Below are 18,114 nucleotides of genomic sequence, written 5' to 3'. Positions count from 1 at the left end.
TGAAGTTTGTTTCAGTAGTTCGAATCGGCTCACCAAAGCGAACTTTTTCCTAAACACCTTTGAGCTAACATTGGTTTGTGATGATTACACACTTGGTGGGTGTGTCCTGGAAATCTACCTGCTTTGATTTGTAGCGTGGCACTATGGCTGTATGCGAAATCGCCCCCCCTTTCCTTAAATAGTGCACTGTTTGGGGGAGCATCAATTTCTGGTGTCCAAAACCAAAATGTACATTCTGAAGTACACTCAATCAATCCCACAATCCACTCCAATAATGTGTACAACCCATGTACACTCAATTAGGGCTGCAGCTAACGGTTATTTTAATAATCCATTAATCTGTCGATTATTTTTTCGATTAATTGATTAATCAGATTTTTAAAAAAAAGAAAAGCATTCATTTCCAACACGTTACTCAGAAACAGAACTAAAATCTTTAGAAAGTGCTCAAACATGTCGTGCTTGAACATCCCTGAGCTATTATTATAATAATAATAAAATTGAAAAACTAACAGTACTTTTGTCCTGTTTTCAATCAAATTATCTAAAAAAAATCTTAAATCAAGAAACTTACTAGACACATAAAATAGCAAAAGAAATTGTCTTGTTTTCTGAAAAGAAAAAAACACCACAAAATTAAGTGACTGTTTATTATTAAAAATTATTTGCCAATTATGGGTAAGAAAAATAATTTTAATGAGCTATAATCTCAAACAGAAGTTTGAAGCATCACTTATTTTTCTCTGGACGTTTCTTATCTAGTCTTGAATTAAGATAATTATTATTTTTTTTGACTGGAAACAAGACGAATTTACTAAATAAGAAAAGCTTTGTTGCAGTGGAGCTATACATGACAACAGATGGAAAAATGAATGATCCAAAAAAAGGCAAGTGCATAAAAACGTGTCTTTGCGCTTTGCATTGCAGGACCAAAGTAACTCTAGCACTGCTGCTTTCCTTCTGTTTAACTCTTTCACTGGTGAGTTTAAAATGATTCTATCTGGCCCCGGGAAGGAGTTTTGTTTCGTTTACCCTTGTTTGGTCACCTGTTTCCGTGGCGGCGCGCCATTTTGTCACGTGACACACCGCAGCCACAATAGCGCTGTATGACAGATGTATTATGCCTATTAATATGCCTTTCCGAATCAATACAAAATGTATAAGTTAGTGTGTGTTTTTTTTTGTTTAAAAGACAGATGAATGTGATCTATAACATGAGATGGCATCGCCATGTTTACTTACGGCTGCGTGTTTGCCTCATTCATAAAAGCAGAACACGCAGGATTGATTCAGCACGTAAATTCCCCAGTTACTCCCCAATCAGGACGTAAATTCCCCAGTTACTCCCCAAATGTATGCAAGCAAGTAGTTGGACAGCTGGGAGAAGAATAGATTGAACTTCATATTTGCTTTCACTACGTGTATCTGATATGAAGTATAATACACATCGGCAAATTATATTTGAATGGACTGTTAGACTTCCATAGACTTTCTTGTGTGTTTTACAAACTCTAAATGTATTGTTTTACTAGTGCTTGTGTGTATTTGCATGTCTAAAACATAAAATAAGCATTGTATGGTTAAAACACTGCATAATTGTGATAATATGACACGTCTTTCTCTGGCTCAGCGCCAGCCAACGCACCAAAGCTCAGTTTGAATTTTTCACGTCGTGCTTGTCAAGCTGGATAACGAGTAAACTCCAGCACCAGGGACATTACGTTCTTTCACTTCAAAACAGAACAAAAGTAGAATTCTGAAGTGGTTTACCCTGCTGTTGCTGGGTCAGTGCCGGGGTGTTCCTGTTATGACTTTTGCGGACTTGGCCATTAACACACTTTTTTGTTTATTTTGTGTGAAATGCTCCCACATCTTGGATGACGAGAGTCGCACAGATTTCTCTGCCTTCGCCATGTATCTTTCCTCTAACGTTACCTCTGCTCGTTTTTTTGCTGCATCCTGTCTGAGGCGAGAGAGGCAGAGTGTGTTCTTTTTTTTAATAATCAAACATCCGCATCGTGCGACATGACAAATTGATTATGAAATTTACTGCCAACGCTTTTAGTAATCGTTTTTAATCGATTTAATCGATTCGTTGTTGCAGCCTTACACTCAACAGCTAGAAAATACCCAAAATGCACTGTGAGAGTTCGTGCTCCGAATGAATTTCCATGTCTGACCACAAGATGGCGGCCACATAGTGGAATCCTATCAGTGAAAGTTTCAAAATAAAGTATTTTTTAGTTTATTTTTAATACTAATAGACAGTTCACTGATTGTTAAATGACCATCACAGAGCGTGAACGAGAAGTTTAAAATCTAATCCTTCTGAGGCTTTTATCGAACATCAAAACACAAACAAAACAGCGTCCCTGCTCGAATTCACTCACTCATACTGGAATTCCATACCAATCGCTACTGAAATTTTAAAAATGTCCATTTCGCACTAACATTTGAGTGCTGTTGAGCGCTTCTTAAACACTTATTGAGCGCTTATTTGTATTCACATGCTCAATAGAAATGACTGTGATTGGCCGTGGAGGTTATCAGTTCATCAAACTCACCAATGATTACTGTGTGTAACCACAAGTACAGGGACCCTGGAGCGTTTTAAAGCCTTGAAGATCAGCTGGTCTGTTTATAAGCTGTCATACGAGCGATCTGCTTATGAATCGACTGATTTTCATAGCTTTAAAACGCTCCAGTGTCCCTGTATCTGTAGTTAAACTCAGTAAACAGCGGTGAGTTCAGTGAACCTATGACCTTCACGGCCAATCACAGACTTTTCTGTTGAGCATGTGAACACAATGGCAAATCTGCGCTGTTTAAGAACGTGCACAACAGCGCTCAGATGTTAGCGGGAAATGGATGTCTTTTGGTACAGAATTCTAGTATCATGACAACTAGATGTGAGGATGATTTTTAGCAATAGATGCAAAGAAAAATGATTATAAATAAAGAAGTAAACCAGATGTGTGTGTTTGTGTGTGTGTGCACGCATTTGTGCTTTCTCTTTCTCTGTAATTATGGCCCATAAATTTCCAATTATGATAAAACCCTACAGACGGAGATGCTTGTTTACGTAATTGCCTGTGGGAGCACATTTGTTTGGTGATGTTTATCTCCGCCAAGGCTTGCGCTTGTTTATTTGTATAGTTTTAATTGTGTTGACTATATAAAATGACTCTGATCTTACATCGATAGTCTGTGGTAAATATGACAGATCCTAGTTCTGTCTGTGTGTGTGTGTGTGTGTACACGTGTTTTTGTGACATGTCAGGACAGAGATCTGTATAATGACATAGGTATGACACAGGTATTACAAAAAGGAGGTGAAATATGAGGACATTGGTGACGTCCCCATTTCTCAAAAGGCTTATAAATCCCCCAGGATGAGTTTAATTAGAGTGTAAAGCTACACACAGTCTCCTGTGATGGTTGGGTTTAGGGGTAGGTTGGGGTTAGGGCAATACAATATACGGTTTGGACAGTATAACACGAATGGAAACCTATGTAATGTACCCACTTTTCACAAAAAAAAATGTGTGTGTGTGGTTGTGTGAACGTATCTGTCGTCTCTCTGAAAACCAAAAATGCTTCTGTGAGGTGTAGACTGACTTTACTAAACATTCTGAATTAGGGCTGAACAATATATAATTTAAGCATCAATATCGCAATAGTCCGATTGTTTATTAAATATTAAAATATATCATTCCTAAAAATGATTTATACAATAATGACCATGTTATTTTGCATTTGATTATTAATTTCTGTACTTGAATATTTTTGGGCTCCCCAGAAAACCATAAACACTCTTTATTTAACTTTTATTTGTGCTCTGTCGTGTTTATATATGCTTGGGATTTGTTATATTTTATGCAGGTGTACGCATAGAAAAAGATTTGATCATCCCGAGCTAAATGAATGAAATCTTTTTAAATAGAGCTATTCAAATCATCTGCTGAAATTATGTTCATATCTCAATATATATACCGCAGCAAAACAAAACATCCCAATGTCAGAATTGTCCATATCGTGCAGCCCTAATCTGAATTTTATGTTGCTTTGCAGAATCCCAGAAGTCTCACCTGTCGTCCTTCACGATGAAACTGATGAAATTTCATTCCCCGAAGATTAAACGAACCCCATCCAAGAAAGGCAAACAACTCCAGCCTGAACCTGCAGTGAAAACGCCAGAGAAGCCAATCAACAAGGTAGAGCAACTTTACCCTCTGATTTTTACTCTATGCACTTGACAGAATGTTTAAACGGGACCTATTATGCAAAAATCACATTTTTAAGGGATTTAAACACAGTTGTGTGGCAGTTGTGTGTGAAAATAACCAGTTTCTAATGGTAAAAATGAATTACTTTTATTTTGTATAATCACAGTTGAAACAAACAGTCTACAGAAACACTTTGATTGACATTCTCCCTTTGTACGTGTCATCAGAGGGGAAAAGCCCCGCCCACTAGTGACCATCTCTTCCTCATTAGCATAGGACGCTAGTCTTGTTTTTGAATCTGCCACTATGCTGCAACACAGGCATTTATAGCTCCGCCCTCGTCTCAAAAGAGCACAATCTCATTTGAATTTAAAGTGACGGTCACCAAAATGGGACAATTAGGATCAAAAGGAGCAGTTCCGAAGAGTTATAAACATTATTTGTGTGATATTTTGAGTTAAACTTCACACACACACACACACACACACACACACACTAGAGACAACAAAGACTTATTTTACATCTTGTGAAAAGGGGCATAATAGGTCCTCTTTAATTTCTCCTGCCAAATACTTCTATAATACATAAAAAGAATAAAGACGATGACAAACTCTAGAGCGGGGGTCGGGCGGTTGGAGTCGATTGCAAAATATATATATATATATATATATATATATATATATATATATATATATATATATATATATATATATATATATATATATATATATATATATATATATTCGAGTCCTGATCGGGAGGTAACGTCCGATTCCAATCGTGTCTGAAAGACCAGATTTCCGATCACTTGAACAAATCTGGACATCCCTGTTAAAAGTGGTATTACTCTATAGAAAGTAAAGAAAACAAATATCAGACGGTTAAAAAGGCGGTGTGCCTTTTTTCTGTAACAAGTCAAATATTTACAATAATTACTGAAAAATGCTTGAAGATTATGTATACATATACATATTTATATATATATACATCAGAGATCGCGTTAACCGAATATTTTCCGTCAATGACGGATTTTTTTTCAGCAACAACAATCTGAAGGTGATCCGTCATTTTGACAGATTATGCTGAGGGCGATCTATTGTAATGTGTAGATAACTGTAATTCCCACTCCTGTCCAGCTGACGGCGATTGCCCGTATTAATTAGCAATTGTCTTGTTTCCTCTTTGTCACCGCTGCGTACAGTTGTTGCAAAAATGTCACGGCAGCTGAGTGTGAGAAGTTTCTTTAAACGGCCAAATAGTGATATTATTATTAAGGGTGAAAAAAGAGGAAGTGATGCAGTGGACGATGAAGAACAAATAGACAAAAATCCTCACTGACAGCGCGTTGAAGAGCTATGGACTGGATGATTTGAAGCGCGTTTGTGAGCACTACGGAACGCAGAGGGGTGCAGAAAGAGCGCGTGCTGCAGGATTTTTGCCCTGCGAAACGAGTGCTTGCAGGATCGGGAAATCCCACATTCAGAGAATCCTGCAAACTTCTGATCACTTTCTTTGGAGAAATGTTTCCTGACTACAAAACGCTGGCTGAAGTGGCGCTAGTAATTCCGCTCTCCAGTGTGGTAGCAGAACGTGGCTTCAGCCTCCAGAACAAAATTAAAACTGTCACGACAAGTCGACTTTCCGAGGCAAAGACATAGAATTTAATGACAATTGCCTCAGCATCAGCCTCCCTTGATGCGTTTGATTACGCACAGGCAAGCACCCAGTTCAGGTCGACGCGAACCAGGAGGAAGATATGATTTAAGGCAAATAGTCCTACAGAACATCGTCTGAATTATATTTCAAGTTATGTTCTTATATTAGTCGGAATTATTTTTTTATTATATATTGTTGTTTATCTGCTTGTGTTCAGGCACAAATGGCCGTATTTTTATTCCCTCCACCGTCAGTGCAAAAAAACACATGAAACTGTTGAACGAATTTGATAGAGTTTTTGTTCATTTGTCAAATAAATAAATGAATAATTTAGCCTATATGCTCGTTGTGCAAGTTCATGATGAAAATATGAATGAAAAAAAGTGATTAAACAATATGCTAATTAAATGACGGGCAATAATAAATTATGATGGAATTTTTACAACTCTCTCCGTCAAAATGACAGACAATGAGAAAGTCTAACGCGACATCTGATATATATATATACATATATATATTCTACAGTTTGCGATTGTCTTTTTTCTAACAAACATCCTAATTTACAAAAAAACAACAAACAAAAAAGCTAAAACTAACACTGAAACTAATAAAAACTAAACTAAAATGAAGCAATTTCAAATTAATAAAAACTTAAACTAATAAAAAGTAGTAAATCTACCTCTAAAAACGAATTAAAAGTAACTGAATTTGAAAACAAAAAGTCAAAACAAAATAAAAACTAAAACTAATGAAAAATACAGAAATATTATAACCTTGGTAAGACTCTGAGAAATACCTTTGCGCACTTACCTTGATATGTTTGAGAACTCGCACTATAATCTGCTGTTTTACACCTTAGTACTCCATATAAAAACCAGAAACTTATTGCATAGGCCTGTCTAAAGAGTTAATGCTGCCAACTGATGATCAACAGTAAAAGTTACACGTTTTACCTCCTCCCAACAGGGAAAACCAGCAACAATCAAGAATGCATGATTATTTGGTGTTAAAAAAATGTGGTTATAAAGGGAGTCAATGGGGCAAAAAACAGCCACCAACATAACGAAAGGGTAGTCAATTTGTACAATACAAAAGGGTTAAAAATAAATTCATACAAATGATACAAACTCTAAATTATGCGTGTGTCTTGTAACAGAAGGTGAGTCGACTGGAGGAACAGGAGAAGGATGTGGTCAGCGCTCTGCGATACTTCAAGACAATTGTGGACAAGATGAACGTTGACACGAAAGTTCTCCAGATGCTTCCTGGTTCAGCTAGTAAAGTTTTAGAGGCTATTTTGCCTCTGATGCAGGTCGAGGCTCGGATACAGCACAGGTGAGTATTCAGTGCTAACACAACACTATTTTCAGCTTGCACTCATTAGATGAGCTGATATCAGGTAATAGAATATACACTACCTGAGAAAAGTCTTGTTGTCGATCCCAGTTGTAAGAGCAACAAATAATAACTTGTCTTCTAGTTGATCGGTTAGAAAAGTGGCAGAAGGTGGATTTTTCTGATGAATCATCTGTTGAACTGCATCCCAATCATCACCAATACTGCAGAACACCTACTGAAACCAGCATGGACCCAAGATTCTTATGGAAATTAGTCAAGTTTGGTGAAGGAAAAATCATGGTTTGGGGTTACATTCAGTATGGGGGGGTGTGAGAGATCTGCAGAGTGGATGGCAACATCAGCAGCCTGAGGTATCAAGACATTTGTGCTGCCCCATTACATTACAAACCACAGGAGAGGGTGAATTCTTCAGCAGGATAGCGCTTCTTCTCATACTTGATCCTCCACATCAATGCTCCTGAAAGCAAAGAAGGTCAAGGTGCTCCAGGATTGGCCAGTCCAGTCACCAAACATGAACATTATTGAGCATGTATGGGGTAAGATGGAGGAGGCATTGAAGATGAATCCAAAGAATCTTGATGAACTCTGGGAGTCCTGCAAGAACGCTTTCTTTGCCATTCCAGATGACTTTATTAATCAGTGATTTGAGTCATTGCAGAGATGTATGGATGCAGTCCTCCAAGCTCACGATGGAGTCAGACACGATATTCAGTCTTTATCTAATACACCATGACTTTATATTCTATACTGGACATTATTTCTGTTCAGTGACAAGACTTTTGTCTAAGCAAAGTCAGACCTTACTGTCCTAATGAAATCATTAAGAATCAAGGCATGATCATATTTTATTTTGGTTTAATAAGGGTAATATAGAGACCTTTGCCTTTCATATAAGCCACTTCTGATACCAAATAATCAACTAGAAGTTATTATTTGTTGTTCCTCAAACTTGGATGGGTGACAAGACTTTTGTCAGGTAGTGTATTGTGAAAATGAACATGCATGTTGTTACCATGGGCATTTCAAAATATATTGCGTAATTATGTATTTAAGCTTTTATAATGCATTTTAATAATATTCAGATTGTTTATTTGCTAGTGGTTCAATATGATTCAATAAGATTTAATATGCTGTTTTAAATGTATATATTTTCCCATGCTGATCTGGCTTATGGCATGACTGAGATTTATTTAAAACTCCATTTATTGGCCTTTTGTTTTTTAGAGGTATTTGAAGTGCTTTGAAATGTGCTTTTTTTTTTTTTATTGAAACTTGACATAATCTCAAAAGAAACATAAAGACAGGGTGGGACATAATGTACCTCCTCCCTTTAAAAAAAAAAAACAAAAAAGAAAAAAACAGCCAAATGCATTTGGTTTTATCCCAGCTCTGCCAGTGAGAGTGGTTGAGCTCAAGTGGATCACGTGAAACAAATGAGAAGCGTCTTGAAGGGGCGGGGCATGTCAGATACTGGAGAGCATTTGATTGGCCAGAAGATTTGATAAAAAAAACTGAAGTATGGAAGACGTCAAAAAATCCATCTTGGTGGAAGTTACAAACTGTAAATTTCATTATTTATATCTTCTAAATGCACATTTTGTCACTGTTTTGGAGCCCACTAGCTTATAGATCTCCTTAAAACTGACACAATGATACTAACATCTGAAAAACTATATTTAATACTGATTTCACAGGACCTTTAACACTTTGCAATAAGGCTTCATTTGTTAATGTTAGTTAATATAACTAAACCCATGATGTAAACTACAAAGGCATTTATTAAACTTTGGTGATGCTAATTTCTTAATTACTACATAACAACTCAAAATCAAAAGTCATAATTGTTTTATTAAATGGAGTTAATTACTAATACAATTCAGTTTTTTAAAACTAAAAGGTTTTAAAAATGTGGCTGTAATAAATTTAACTCGGTTGATTTTAATGCATTATCTAGCATTTACTAATGAGACTTTATTTGAAAGTGTTAGCTTTTGTACTTTGTAATATTTTTGCAGTTTATTTTTTAAAAACATTTGATTACAACAAGCATCTATATACAATAAAACAATATATCTTCATTTTATTAATATCATTATACCTGTCATAATTATAATAGCATGATAATACATATATCGTGATAAAAGCTTCAGCAATTCATCACAACAAAACAAATGTGCTAACACTTTATATTAAAGGTGCAGTATGTAAGTTTGACACCTAGTGGTTGAACTAGGTATTGCACTCCTGGTTCAATACACATGCAAGCGCAGGTTGCCAGGTTGACGACACCAACAGCAGTGTGCCTGATTGTTGAGCCTAAAGGCTGATTTAAATCGTCTTCTAAATAAAACAACGGCACCAGATAGAAGGAAAATTTTTCATACTAAAAGCAGTTTTTGTCCTAACCAACACCTGGAATAAAAATTTTATAAACGGCATCTATTTCTTGCAGCTAAACAACAGAAAACTGACAATGATCACCTCAGGTACACCTCATGTGCTTCATTCAGTGTTAAATGCTAATATTGTGAGTTTGAATGCCATTTTACATGACATTTATTACCATACTACTGAAAGCAGCAGCAGATAAATCACCTCAGATCTGGAAAATAAAATAAACCATCTGAAATTTAACTTTAGATCTGTCACTCAAAACCAACATACAGTGATCTACATTTAATAATGTTAAAGAGGTTTAATATGTATTATTAGATTGTAAACCTTACCGTTTCGTTGGAGTGCAGTAAGTGCACTATTCTGTGCTTCTGAATGGCTGTATTTACATTTCTGTCATGTTTTGATTGGTGCAAATAGCTAAACTGCTTGTCATTGCGTATCTCGTCATGTAGCGTGTTATTAGGACACGGGGTTACAATGTAACCTGCTCACCTAATGTTTACGCTCACAATATTTATATTATTTGCTCATTAATAAGCACCTCATGTTTAACTCTGAATCTGCGTCTCATTTCGGAGTCTGCTGCTATCCACCGGAGGTCGCATTTCGGTCACGGATGCATGTCTCGAGAGCCTTCTTGACTGAATAAATGGAATACGCTGTTTTCCACCAAAGCAATCCGAGGTGCTGAAATATAATTGGCTAAACTGGCAGAGGGCGGGTTAAAGGGACCAAAACAAGGACAGCTTTCCGGCACGCACTGCACATTTTCAAAGCAGAGTATCTAACTTTAGCATTGTTTTAGAGATTGTTCACTTAGCATGTTTCCTAAATATCTGCAAACATATTATGGTATTTTTATGCTTTAGAAGAGTCAAAAACTGACATACAGCACAAATTCTCACTTTTAATTAGTGGCTTATTACCTGCCTTTAAGTTATTAGCTATTCATTAGTAGTTATAAAGCACATATTCTGCATGATCTTATTCTACATCCCTAATACTACCCATTACCTAAACCCAACTACTACATTAATAACTATTGCCAAACACCAAATTAGGGGTTTATTAAGCTTAAAGTTATAGTTAATGGTTTATTAAAACCGAATTGTACCTTAAAATAAAGTGTGAGCAAAGATGTTAGTTAATCCTAAGCCTAGCATGTATCCTTGCTTATTTTTCCTCAGATTATTCCCTTTCTCTTTCACAACAGCTCTGCGATGTCCTCCTGTCACAACCGTGTTTATCAGAGTTTGGCGACTCTGATTCGCTGGTCCGACCAGGTGATGCTGGAGGGCATCGACCTCGACGACAAGGACACTGTGACGACTGTTACCACGGTGATCAAAGCTGTGCTGGATGGTGTGAAGGTGAGGGGATGAGAAGTGCATTTGTGACAAGGTTAAAGCAACACTGGCATATTTATAACCTGTGTGTGTGTATATTTGTGTGTGTGTGTTGGTAACAGGAGCTGGTGAAACTCACTATAGAGAAACATGAGCAACCATCCCCGACGTCCCCCAGCAAACCAGCGCCTCCTGTGGCCAAAATAGAGAGGTACTTTCATAAAGGCTGATGTGGATTTGTCTGTTTTCATTCATACTTAATAGTGTGATGTTCTAAAACGCATCTTTTAAAGTCACTAGAGGGTGTATATTCATAATAAGCAAAGACGTATTTTGATGAAGTGTGGAATCATGGGAGTTGTGGTCTTTATTACATCCCACGGGATGATGGATGAGCTAACCTTTATTATCATAGTAGTATGAAGCAGAGTGTTACGTCCCGACCAGTCTAGGGTTGGCAGGAACAGTAACAAGAGTATAAATAAATAGACAAATTCAACTTTTAAATACTCAATTTAGGTTTTCCCCCCCTTCTCCTGTCCCAGCTCACAATAACCACAACTAGTTTATCAAGGAATAACAAGGGTTTTTTTAACAATCAAGATCTCAGAAGCATCTCTTCAGAAGGAAATCCAGGCCAAAATAACCAACAAAAAGACAGCTAACTTGCGGGGAAATAATCCTAACTTACCTGCTAAAATAAAAGTACCCCAAATAAACTTACAACAAACTTCCCTTTCTCCCTCGCTGACACAAACCAGGAGCAAGTGTATTTAAAGTAAATGGCGATTCCCAACCTACAGCTTCAATTTAAATCCAAAATAATATATCATTTTAATAAGTGAAAACAAAACTGGCTCTGATTAAATACGGCGAGCAGTTAGAAAAGAAATAAATACAAATAAATACCAAACTATGTCATGAATGATCTGGGACAGGAGAAGGGGAAAACCTTAAATTGAGTATTTAAGTTTAAATAATTAATTTATTTATACTTTTACTCATGACAGGTTGAGACGTTACACACAACAAAATAAAAGTACAAAACATAAAAGAAAGAATACAACAAAACGAAAACACAAAAATCCCCAAAACAAAACCCAAAAGAATGGAAAACAAACTCAAAACAAAGATCAGAAACAAAGAACAGAGATCTTGTATCTCAATTGCTCTATCCTGGTAAAAAGGATTAATAAATAAAAGTGATGAAGAAAGATTATGAAGGCAAATAATTATTCACTACAATCAGGATGCCAATTACAGGGGGGTTTGGTGGGATTGAGCCCCTTAATTAACACTTGACCAAGGTTTATTATTATTTTTTTTTAACAATCAAGATCTCAGAAGCATCTCTTCGGAAGGAAATCCAGGCCAAAATAACAAACAAAAAGACAGCTAACTTGCGGGAAAATAATCCTAACTTACCTGCTAAAACAAAAGTACCCCAAATAAACTTACAACAAACTTCCCTTTCTCCCTCGCTGACACAAACCAGGAGAAAGTGTATTTAAAGTAAATGGCGATTCCCAACCTACAGCTTCAATTTAAATCCAAAATAATATGTAATTTTAATAAGTGAAAACAAAGCACACAGGCTCTGATCTAAAACGGCGAGCAGTTTAGAAAAGAAATAAATTGTCAGCTAACGAAATCAGTCAATCACACCAGTAATTCAACAAACAGTCTGGGGCAGGAGGTAGGAGACGCTCGGAACAACAGCGGCGGCAACGACGATGGAGATTTGCGACCTGCACCGAGCAGAAAGATCCATCCTTTGCTCCTCTCCTCCAGCTTATATACGCTCTCCCACTCGCAACACAACTGAACCGCAATCAATCGCAGCTCTAGAGGGAGAGAGAGAGACCTGCGCATTTTTTATTGCTTGGCTTGCTGAATAATACCAAATATAAAATGCTTAATAAATGCACTTTGAATCACAATTGTAAAATTTATAAAAAATATTGCTTTTAATTTTTTTAAATATTCTGGTCACACCTTATTTTGAGGTACAATTCTCGATATTGATGAACCATTAGTAGCCAATAGCCTAGTGGTTAGTGCGTCGACACAGCATCGAGGTGCTCGTGGCTCCCCGAGTTCGATTCCCAGCTCGAGGACCTTTGCCGATCCTTCCCCTATCTCTGCTCCCCAAACTTTCCTGTCTCTAATCTTCACTGTCCTATTAATAAAAGGTGAAAACCTCGAAAAAATTTGTATAAAAAAAAACTATGACTTCAAGCTCAATAAACTCCTGATTTGGCGTTTGTTAATAGTGAATTATGTAGTAGTTGGGTTTAAATATAGAGTAGGATTAGGGATGTAGAATAATATCATGCACAATATGTGCTTTCTAAGTATTAATAAGCAACCAATATCTTAATAATAGGTCGGTAATAAGCCACTAGTTAATAGTGAGAATTGGTACTTAAATGCTTACCAAAAATCTAGACTATTGATCAGTTAATGTTTCTCTGTCTTGTGTCTCAGTGTGTGTGAAAATCCTCTAACCGAAAGAGAGAAGGCCATCTTGAGTAAGACCACGCCCATTGTCACGCCCACTGACAGCTTGACTGACATGTCAGAGGAGGAGGCTCCGCCCAAACCTCCTCTACCAGGACCCAAACTAGCAGAGCACAGGTGAGGGGGCGTGGCTTAGTTTATCAATACTGCTTTTATTTTGCTATAAAGGGGACCTATTATGCAAAAATCACTATTATAAGGGGTTTAAACACAGTTGTGTGGCAACAATCTGTGAATATAGCCAGCAAATTAATTAATTCTATGTTTTATAATCGCACCTGATAAAAAACAAGTGCAGAAACACTACGATTGACATTCTCTCTTTGTACGTGTCATCAGAGGGGGAAAGCCCCGCCTACTAGTGACCATCTCTCTCTCATTAGCATAGAACTTTAGTCTTGTTTTTGAATCTGCCACTATGCTGACACACTGGCATTTATAACTCCACCCTCTTTTGAAAAGAGCACAATTTCATTTAAATTTAAAGCAACAGTCAACAAAATCCCACACAACTATGTTTAAACCCCTTATAAAACTGATTTTTACATAATAGGTCCTCTTTAAACCAACCCATATCCACCATAACCGTACTCATTTCCCTCCTCAAGACTACAAGAAGTGTTCTCCAATACATTATGAACACATTAAGTACATTGTGTTTACATTTTGATGTAAGTGCATAGTAGTTAAGGGCACTTAATCTAAAGTTATAGCAACTTTTCATTAAAACACTATAACTTTACTATAGAATATTATAAAAAATAGCATCTGATATGTTTGTATATGTATGTTAAACAGTCTGCAGAAACATTTTGATTGGCATTCTCCTTTTGTACATGTCATCGGAGGGGGAAAGCTCCGCCCATTAGTGACCATCTCTCCCTCGTTAACATAGAACTTTAGTCTTGTTTTTGAATCTGCCAGTATGCATACACACAGGCATCTGTAGCTCCGCCTCCTTTATAAAAGAGCACAATCTCATTAGAATTTAAAGCGACAGTCACCAAAATCCCACAATTAGTTTTAAACCCCTTATAAAACTGATTTATACATATTAGGTCCTCTTTAAACCCACCCTAACCCTACCCGTTCCCCACCTCAAGACCACCATAAATGTTCACCAATACATTATGAACACATTTATATTTTAATGGAACTACATAATAGTAAAGGACACTTAAAATAAAGTTGGACCAACTTTTCTTAAGAACACTAACTTTACTATAGAATATTCTAAAAAAATTGCATCTGATATGTTTATATATGTATATGTATGTAAAGGGTCACGAAACCCCCCTTGTCTCAGCAGGCTGTTTTCACACCTCTAGTTTGAAAAAGTCAGGAAAGTGGGTGAGTCCAGCTTTGTTTAGGTGGGAGTGTCAAGTGGTGAAAGAGGGAAGGGTTTACATGTAAAAGGGGAGTTTCATTAAGTGCACTACAGCTGATTTTCACACCGGTAACACAGACGCAGGGGAGACAGACAGGGACTGCGTTTACATGGACATCAGTAATGGAATTATTTGCCTTAATTTGAATAAGACAATAATATGATTAAAGTGTTTACATGAGTGGCGTTTTGTTCGTTCCTTTCATGTTCCCGTTTTACATGTTATTGCACATAATTCGACACGTGCTATCCACATTTCCTCTGGAGTTTCATGTAATTTCGGGTGTTTCATTTTTAGTTTGTTAACTTTAACTGCAGTTTGGCACTTTCACTTTCATTCATTTCATGCATGTCCCCTGTGATAAACGAGACATTGGATGCGGGAAACTGCTGGAAGAGTGTAGTTTTAATGGAATTTGATACCGCATGCTGTATGGGAGAAAAGAAAAAACCCTCCGCATTTCTCGGTAGAAGCCGTGTATGTATAGACTGTCCTGTCACAAAATGCGGCTGAAATCCTACACGACGGTAATAGTTTGATTAAGGTGTTTCCATATTTACACTTGGAGAGCAGCATTTACAGCGTATCTTTCACTCCATAATATTGTAGTGATATTACTGTAAACATTTTGACTAAGGTGTGTCTTTAACAAGTGAAGGAGTACTGCTGACGATACGAACTAACTTTGCCATCTGAATAAACATAAACAAAGCACATTGATTGCACACTTACCAAACCTATAGAGACAGGACAATCAACAGGAACCGCGTCTTTTTTAAAAAGGAGGCCAGTGGCAAATCCAGATTTCACCATTTCCAGATACGAAAAGCTCTCGGGTAAAAAATGTTCCTTACAAACGTATTTTTTGTCGCATGTTAGCAGACCACTGTAATCCACACGTGAGTCCAGCGGCCCTTTCATCATGCGGAAATGAAAACCAAACCTTCATTGCGGCACATTTATAAACACAACACTGATGACCCATGTCTCCAAACAATTCTTCTGCTTTCACTTGTTTTAATTGTAATTTCGGGTGTTTCATTTCTAGTTTGTCAACTTTAACTGCAGTTTGGCACTTTCACTTTCATTCAGAAACATTTCATGCATGCCCCCCGTGATCAACGAGACATTGGATGCAGGGAACTGCTGGAAGAGTGTAGTTTTGATGGAACTAACTTTGCCATCTGAATAAACATAAACAAAGCACATAGATTGCACACTTACTAAACCTGTAGAGACAGGACAATCAACTGGAAACACATCTTTTTTTCGAGTGGCAAATCCAGATTTCACCATTTCCAGATGCGAAAAGCTCTCGGGTAAAAAAAAATGCTCCTTACAAACATATTTTTTGTCGCATGTTAGCAGACCACTGTAATCCACGCGTGAGTCCCGCGGCCCTCTCATCGTACGGAAATGAAAACCAAACCTTCATTGCAGCACCTTTATAAATACAACACTGATGACCCATGTCTCCAAACAATTCTTCTGCTTCCACTTGTTTTAATTACGGTCTTCAACACAACGTGGCGTCTCTCTGAATGCTGCAACAGATAGCAGTCTTCGAAGCTATCATGCATATTGATGAAGTTGCTCCTCATTCACAATAGGTCAGTGCAATAGCCTAGTGGTTAGCGCACTGACATATAGTGCAGTAGCACTTCAGGGCGTCCTGAGTTCGAATCCCGGCTCGTAGATACATTTCCCGTCCCTACCCCCTCTCTCTCTCCCACTTCGCTTCCTGTCTGTAAAACCGTCCTATCCGTTTAATAAAGGCAAAAAGGCTAAAAATAAATCTTAAATCTCATTCACAATAGAGCGCGCTCATTGGTTCGAACCAAGTCTTTCACATTAATTAGGAAAACTTTGTCACTTTAATGTCACGTTGTACTCGTCAGTACAGACATCCAGTCTCCACGCTGGTGTTTACACAAGGATCTCATGGCCGTGACGTAGCTTCGAAATTTCTTTTCAAACTGGAAGAACGAATTTGCTCGAAATAACGCAAAAACAACCACTTTTTAGTAAAATATAGGTGTCCTCCCTGCTGAAAAATCCAGCTTAAACCAGCCTAGGCTGGTTGGCTGGTTTTAGCTGGTTGACCAGCCTGGTTTTAGAGGGGTTTTGGCCATTTCCAGGCTGGTTACCAGCCTTTTCCAGCCTGGTCTTAGCTGGTCAGGCTGGAAAATGACCAGCTAAATCCAGCTAAGACCAGCTTGACCAGCCTGGTTTAAGATGGACATAGCTGGTTTTGGCTGGGCTCCCAGCCTGGCTAGGTGGTCAAGCTGGTTTTAGCTGGTCATTTTCCAGCCTGACCAACTAAGACCAGGCTGGAAATGACTGGAAACCAGCCTGGAAATGGCCAAAACCCCTCTAAAACCAGGCTGGTCAACCAGCTAAAACCAGCCAACCAGCCTAGGCTGGTTTAAGCTGGATTTTTCAGTAGGGTAGTGTTTTTAGCAACGTGGAACACGTATATGACTGTCAACATCTCAAACTAAGTTTTGGTGTTTCGTGACCCTTTAATAAGTAATTTACCATCTGTCAAAGTACTAGAAAAGATTAAAAATGTATTTCAAAAGAGCTGTGTTCACACCGAACACATGCTAAATAATGTAAACAATGATTTGACCAATTATTAGGTCTTCATACTGATTCATTTTATACCTGACTGTTTCCTTCATAGCCATCAGATTGAGGTGAACATGTTTGTTGGTAGTGTGTAGTATGCATTAATGTGGTCAGCATTGTGTGCTGTAGTTCTGTGTGTGCTATAGTGCAGGTTGAAGTGCATTAGAGTACACTGTTTATCTTTTGTGATGGTGATTTCCCGCAGATGAGTCATGCTCATTCTTAAATCTGCTTTATTTCCGCTAGTATCTAAATATATGTGAATGAGGACACATCGGATACACACAAACACACTCACACTCATTCATATGACAGCATCCTCTCTGTCAACGACTTCCGAAGCAGAAGTTTGGTTTTCCGCTTGCTTCTTGTCTGAGTTTAGAGACATGATGTAGTAAATAAGCAGTTAAACCTCTTTGAAAAGGGGAAATGCTGATAGTTGTAAGTTATTTTTTTACTGTCTAGTATGTCTGTGTGTGTGTTGAGTGTGTATGAGATCATATTAGCTATAGACTTAGAGTATGTGACATTAAATTTTACATTAATGAAAGTTAAAGCTATCATTCATGTCGTTGAGTATAAATATCACAC

General features: G+C 37.5%; 1 protein-coding gene across 6 annotated transcripts in view; it reads left to right on the top strand.

Moving 5' to 3' along the window:
- The window catches only part of rapgef1b (Rap guanine nucleotide exchange factor (GEF) 1b), a 115,357-nt gene that overhangs the window by 49,845 nt on the left and 47,398 nt on the right, over positions 1-18,114 (top strand). For all 6 annotated transcript variants that reach the window (XM_056446193.1, XM_056446191.1, XM_056446190.1 and 3 more), the window contains exons 2-6: positions 4,072-4,214; positions 7,039-7,217; positions 10,852-11,008; positions 11,107-11,195; positions 13,472-13,621. In XM_056446193.1, coding sequence (XP_056302168.1) covers positions 4,072-4,214; positions 7,039-7,217; positions 10,852-11,008; positions 11,107-11,195; positions 13,472-13,621 — 718 coding nt within the window. The remainder of the gene's footprint in view (positions 1-4,071; positions 4,215-7,038; positions 7,218-10,851; positions 11,009-11,106; positions 11,196-13,471; positions 13,622-18,114) is intronic.

This window comes from Danio aesculapii, chromosome 21 (assembly GCF_903798145.1).
Source record: "Danio aesculapii chromosome 21, fDanAes4.1, whole genome shotgun sequence".
Taxonomy (NCBI): Eukaryota; Metazoa; Chordata; class Actinopteri; order Cypriniformes; family Danionidae; genus Danio; species Danio aesculapii.
This window is presented reverse-complemented; position numbering and strand designations above follow the sequence as displayed.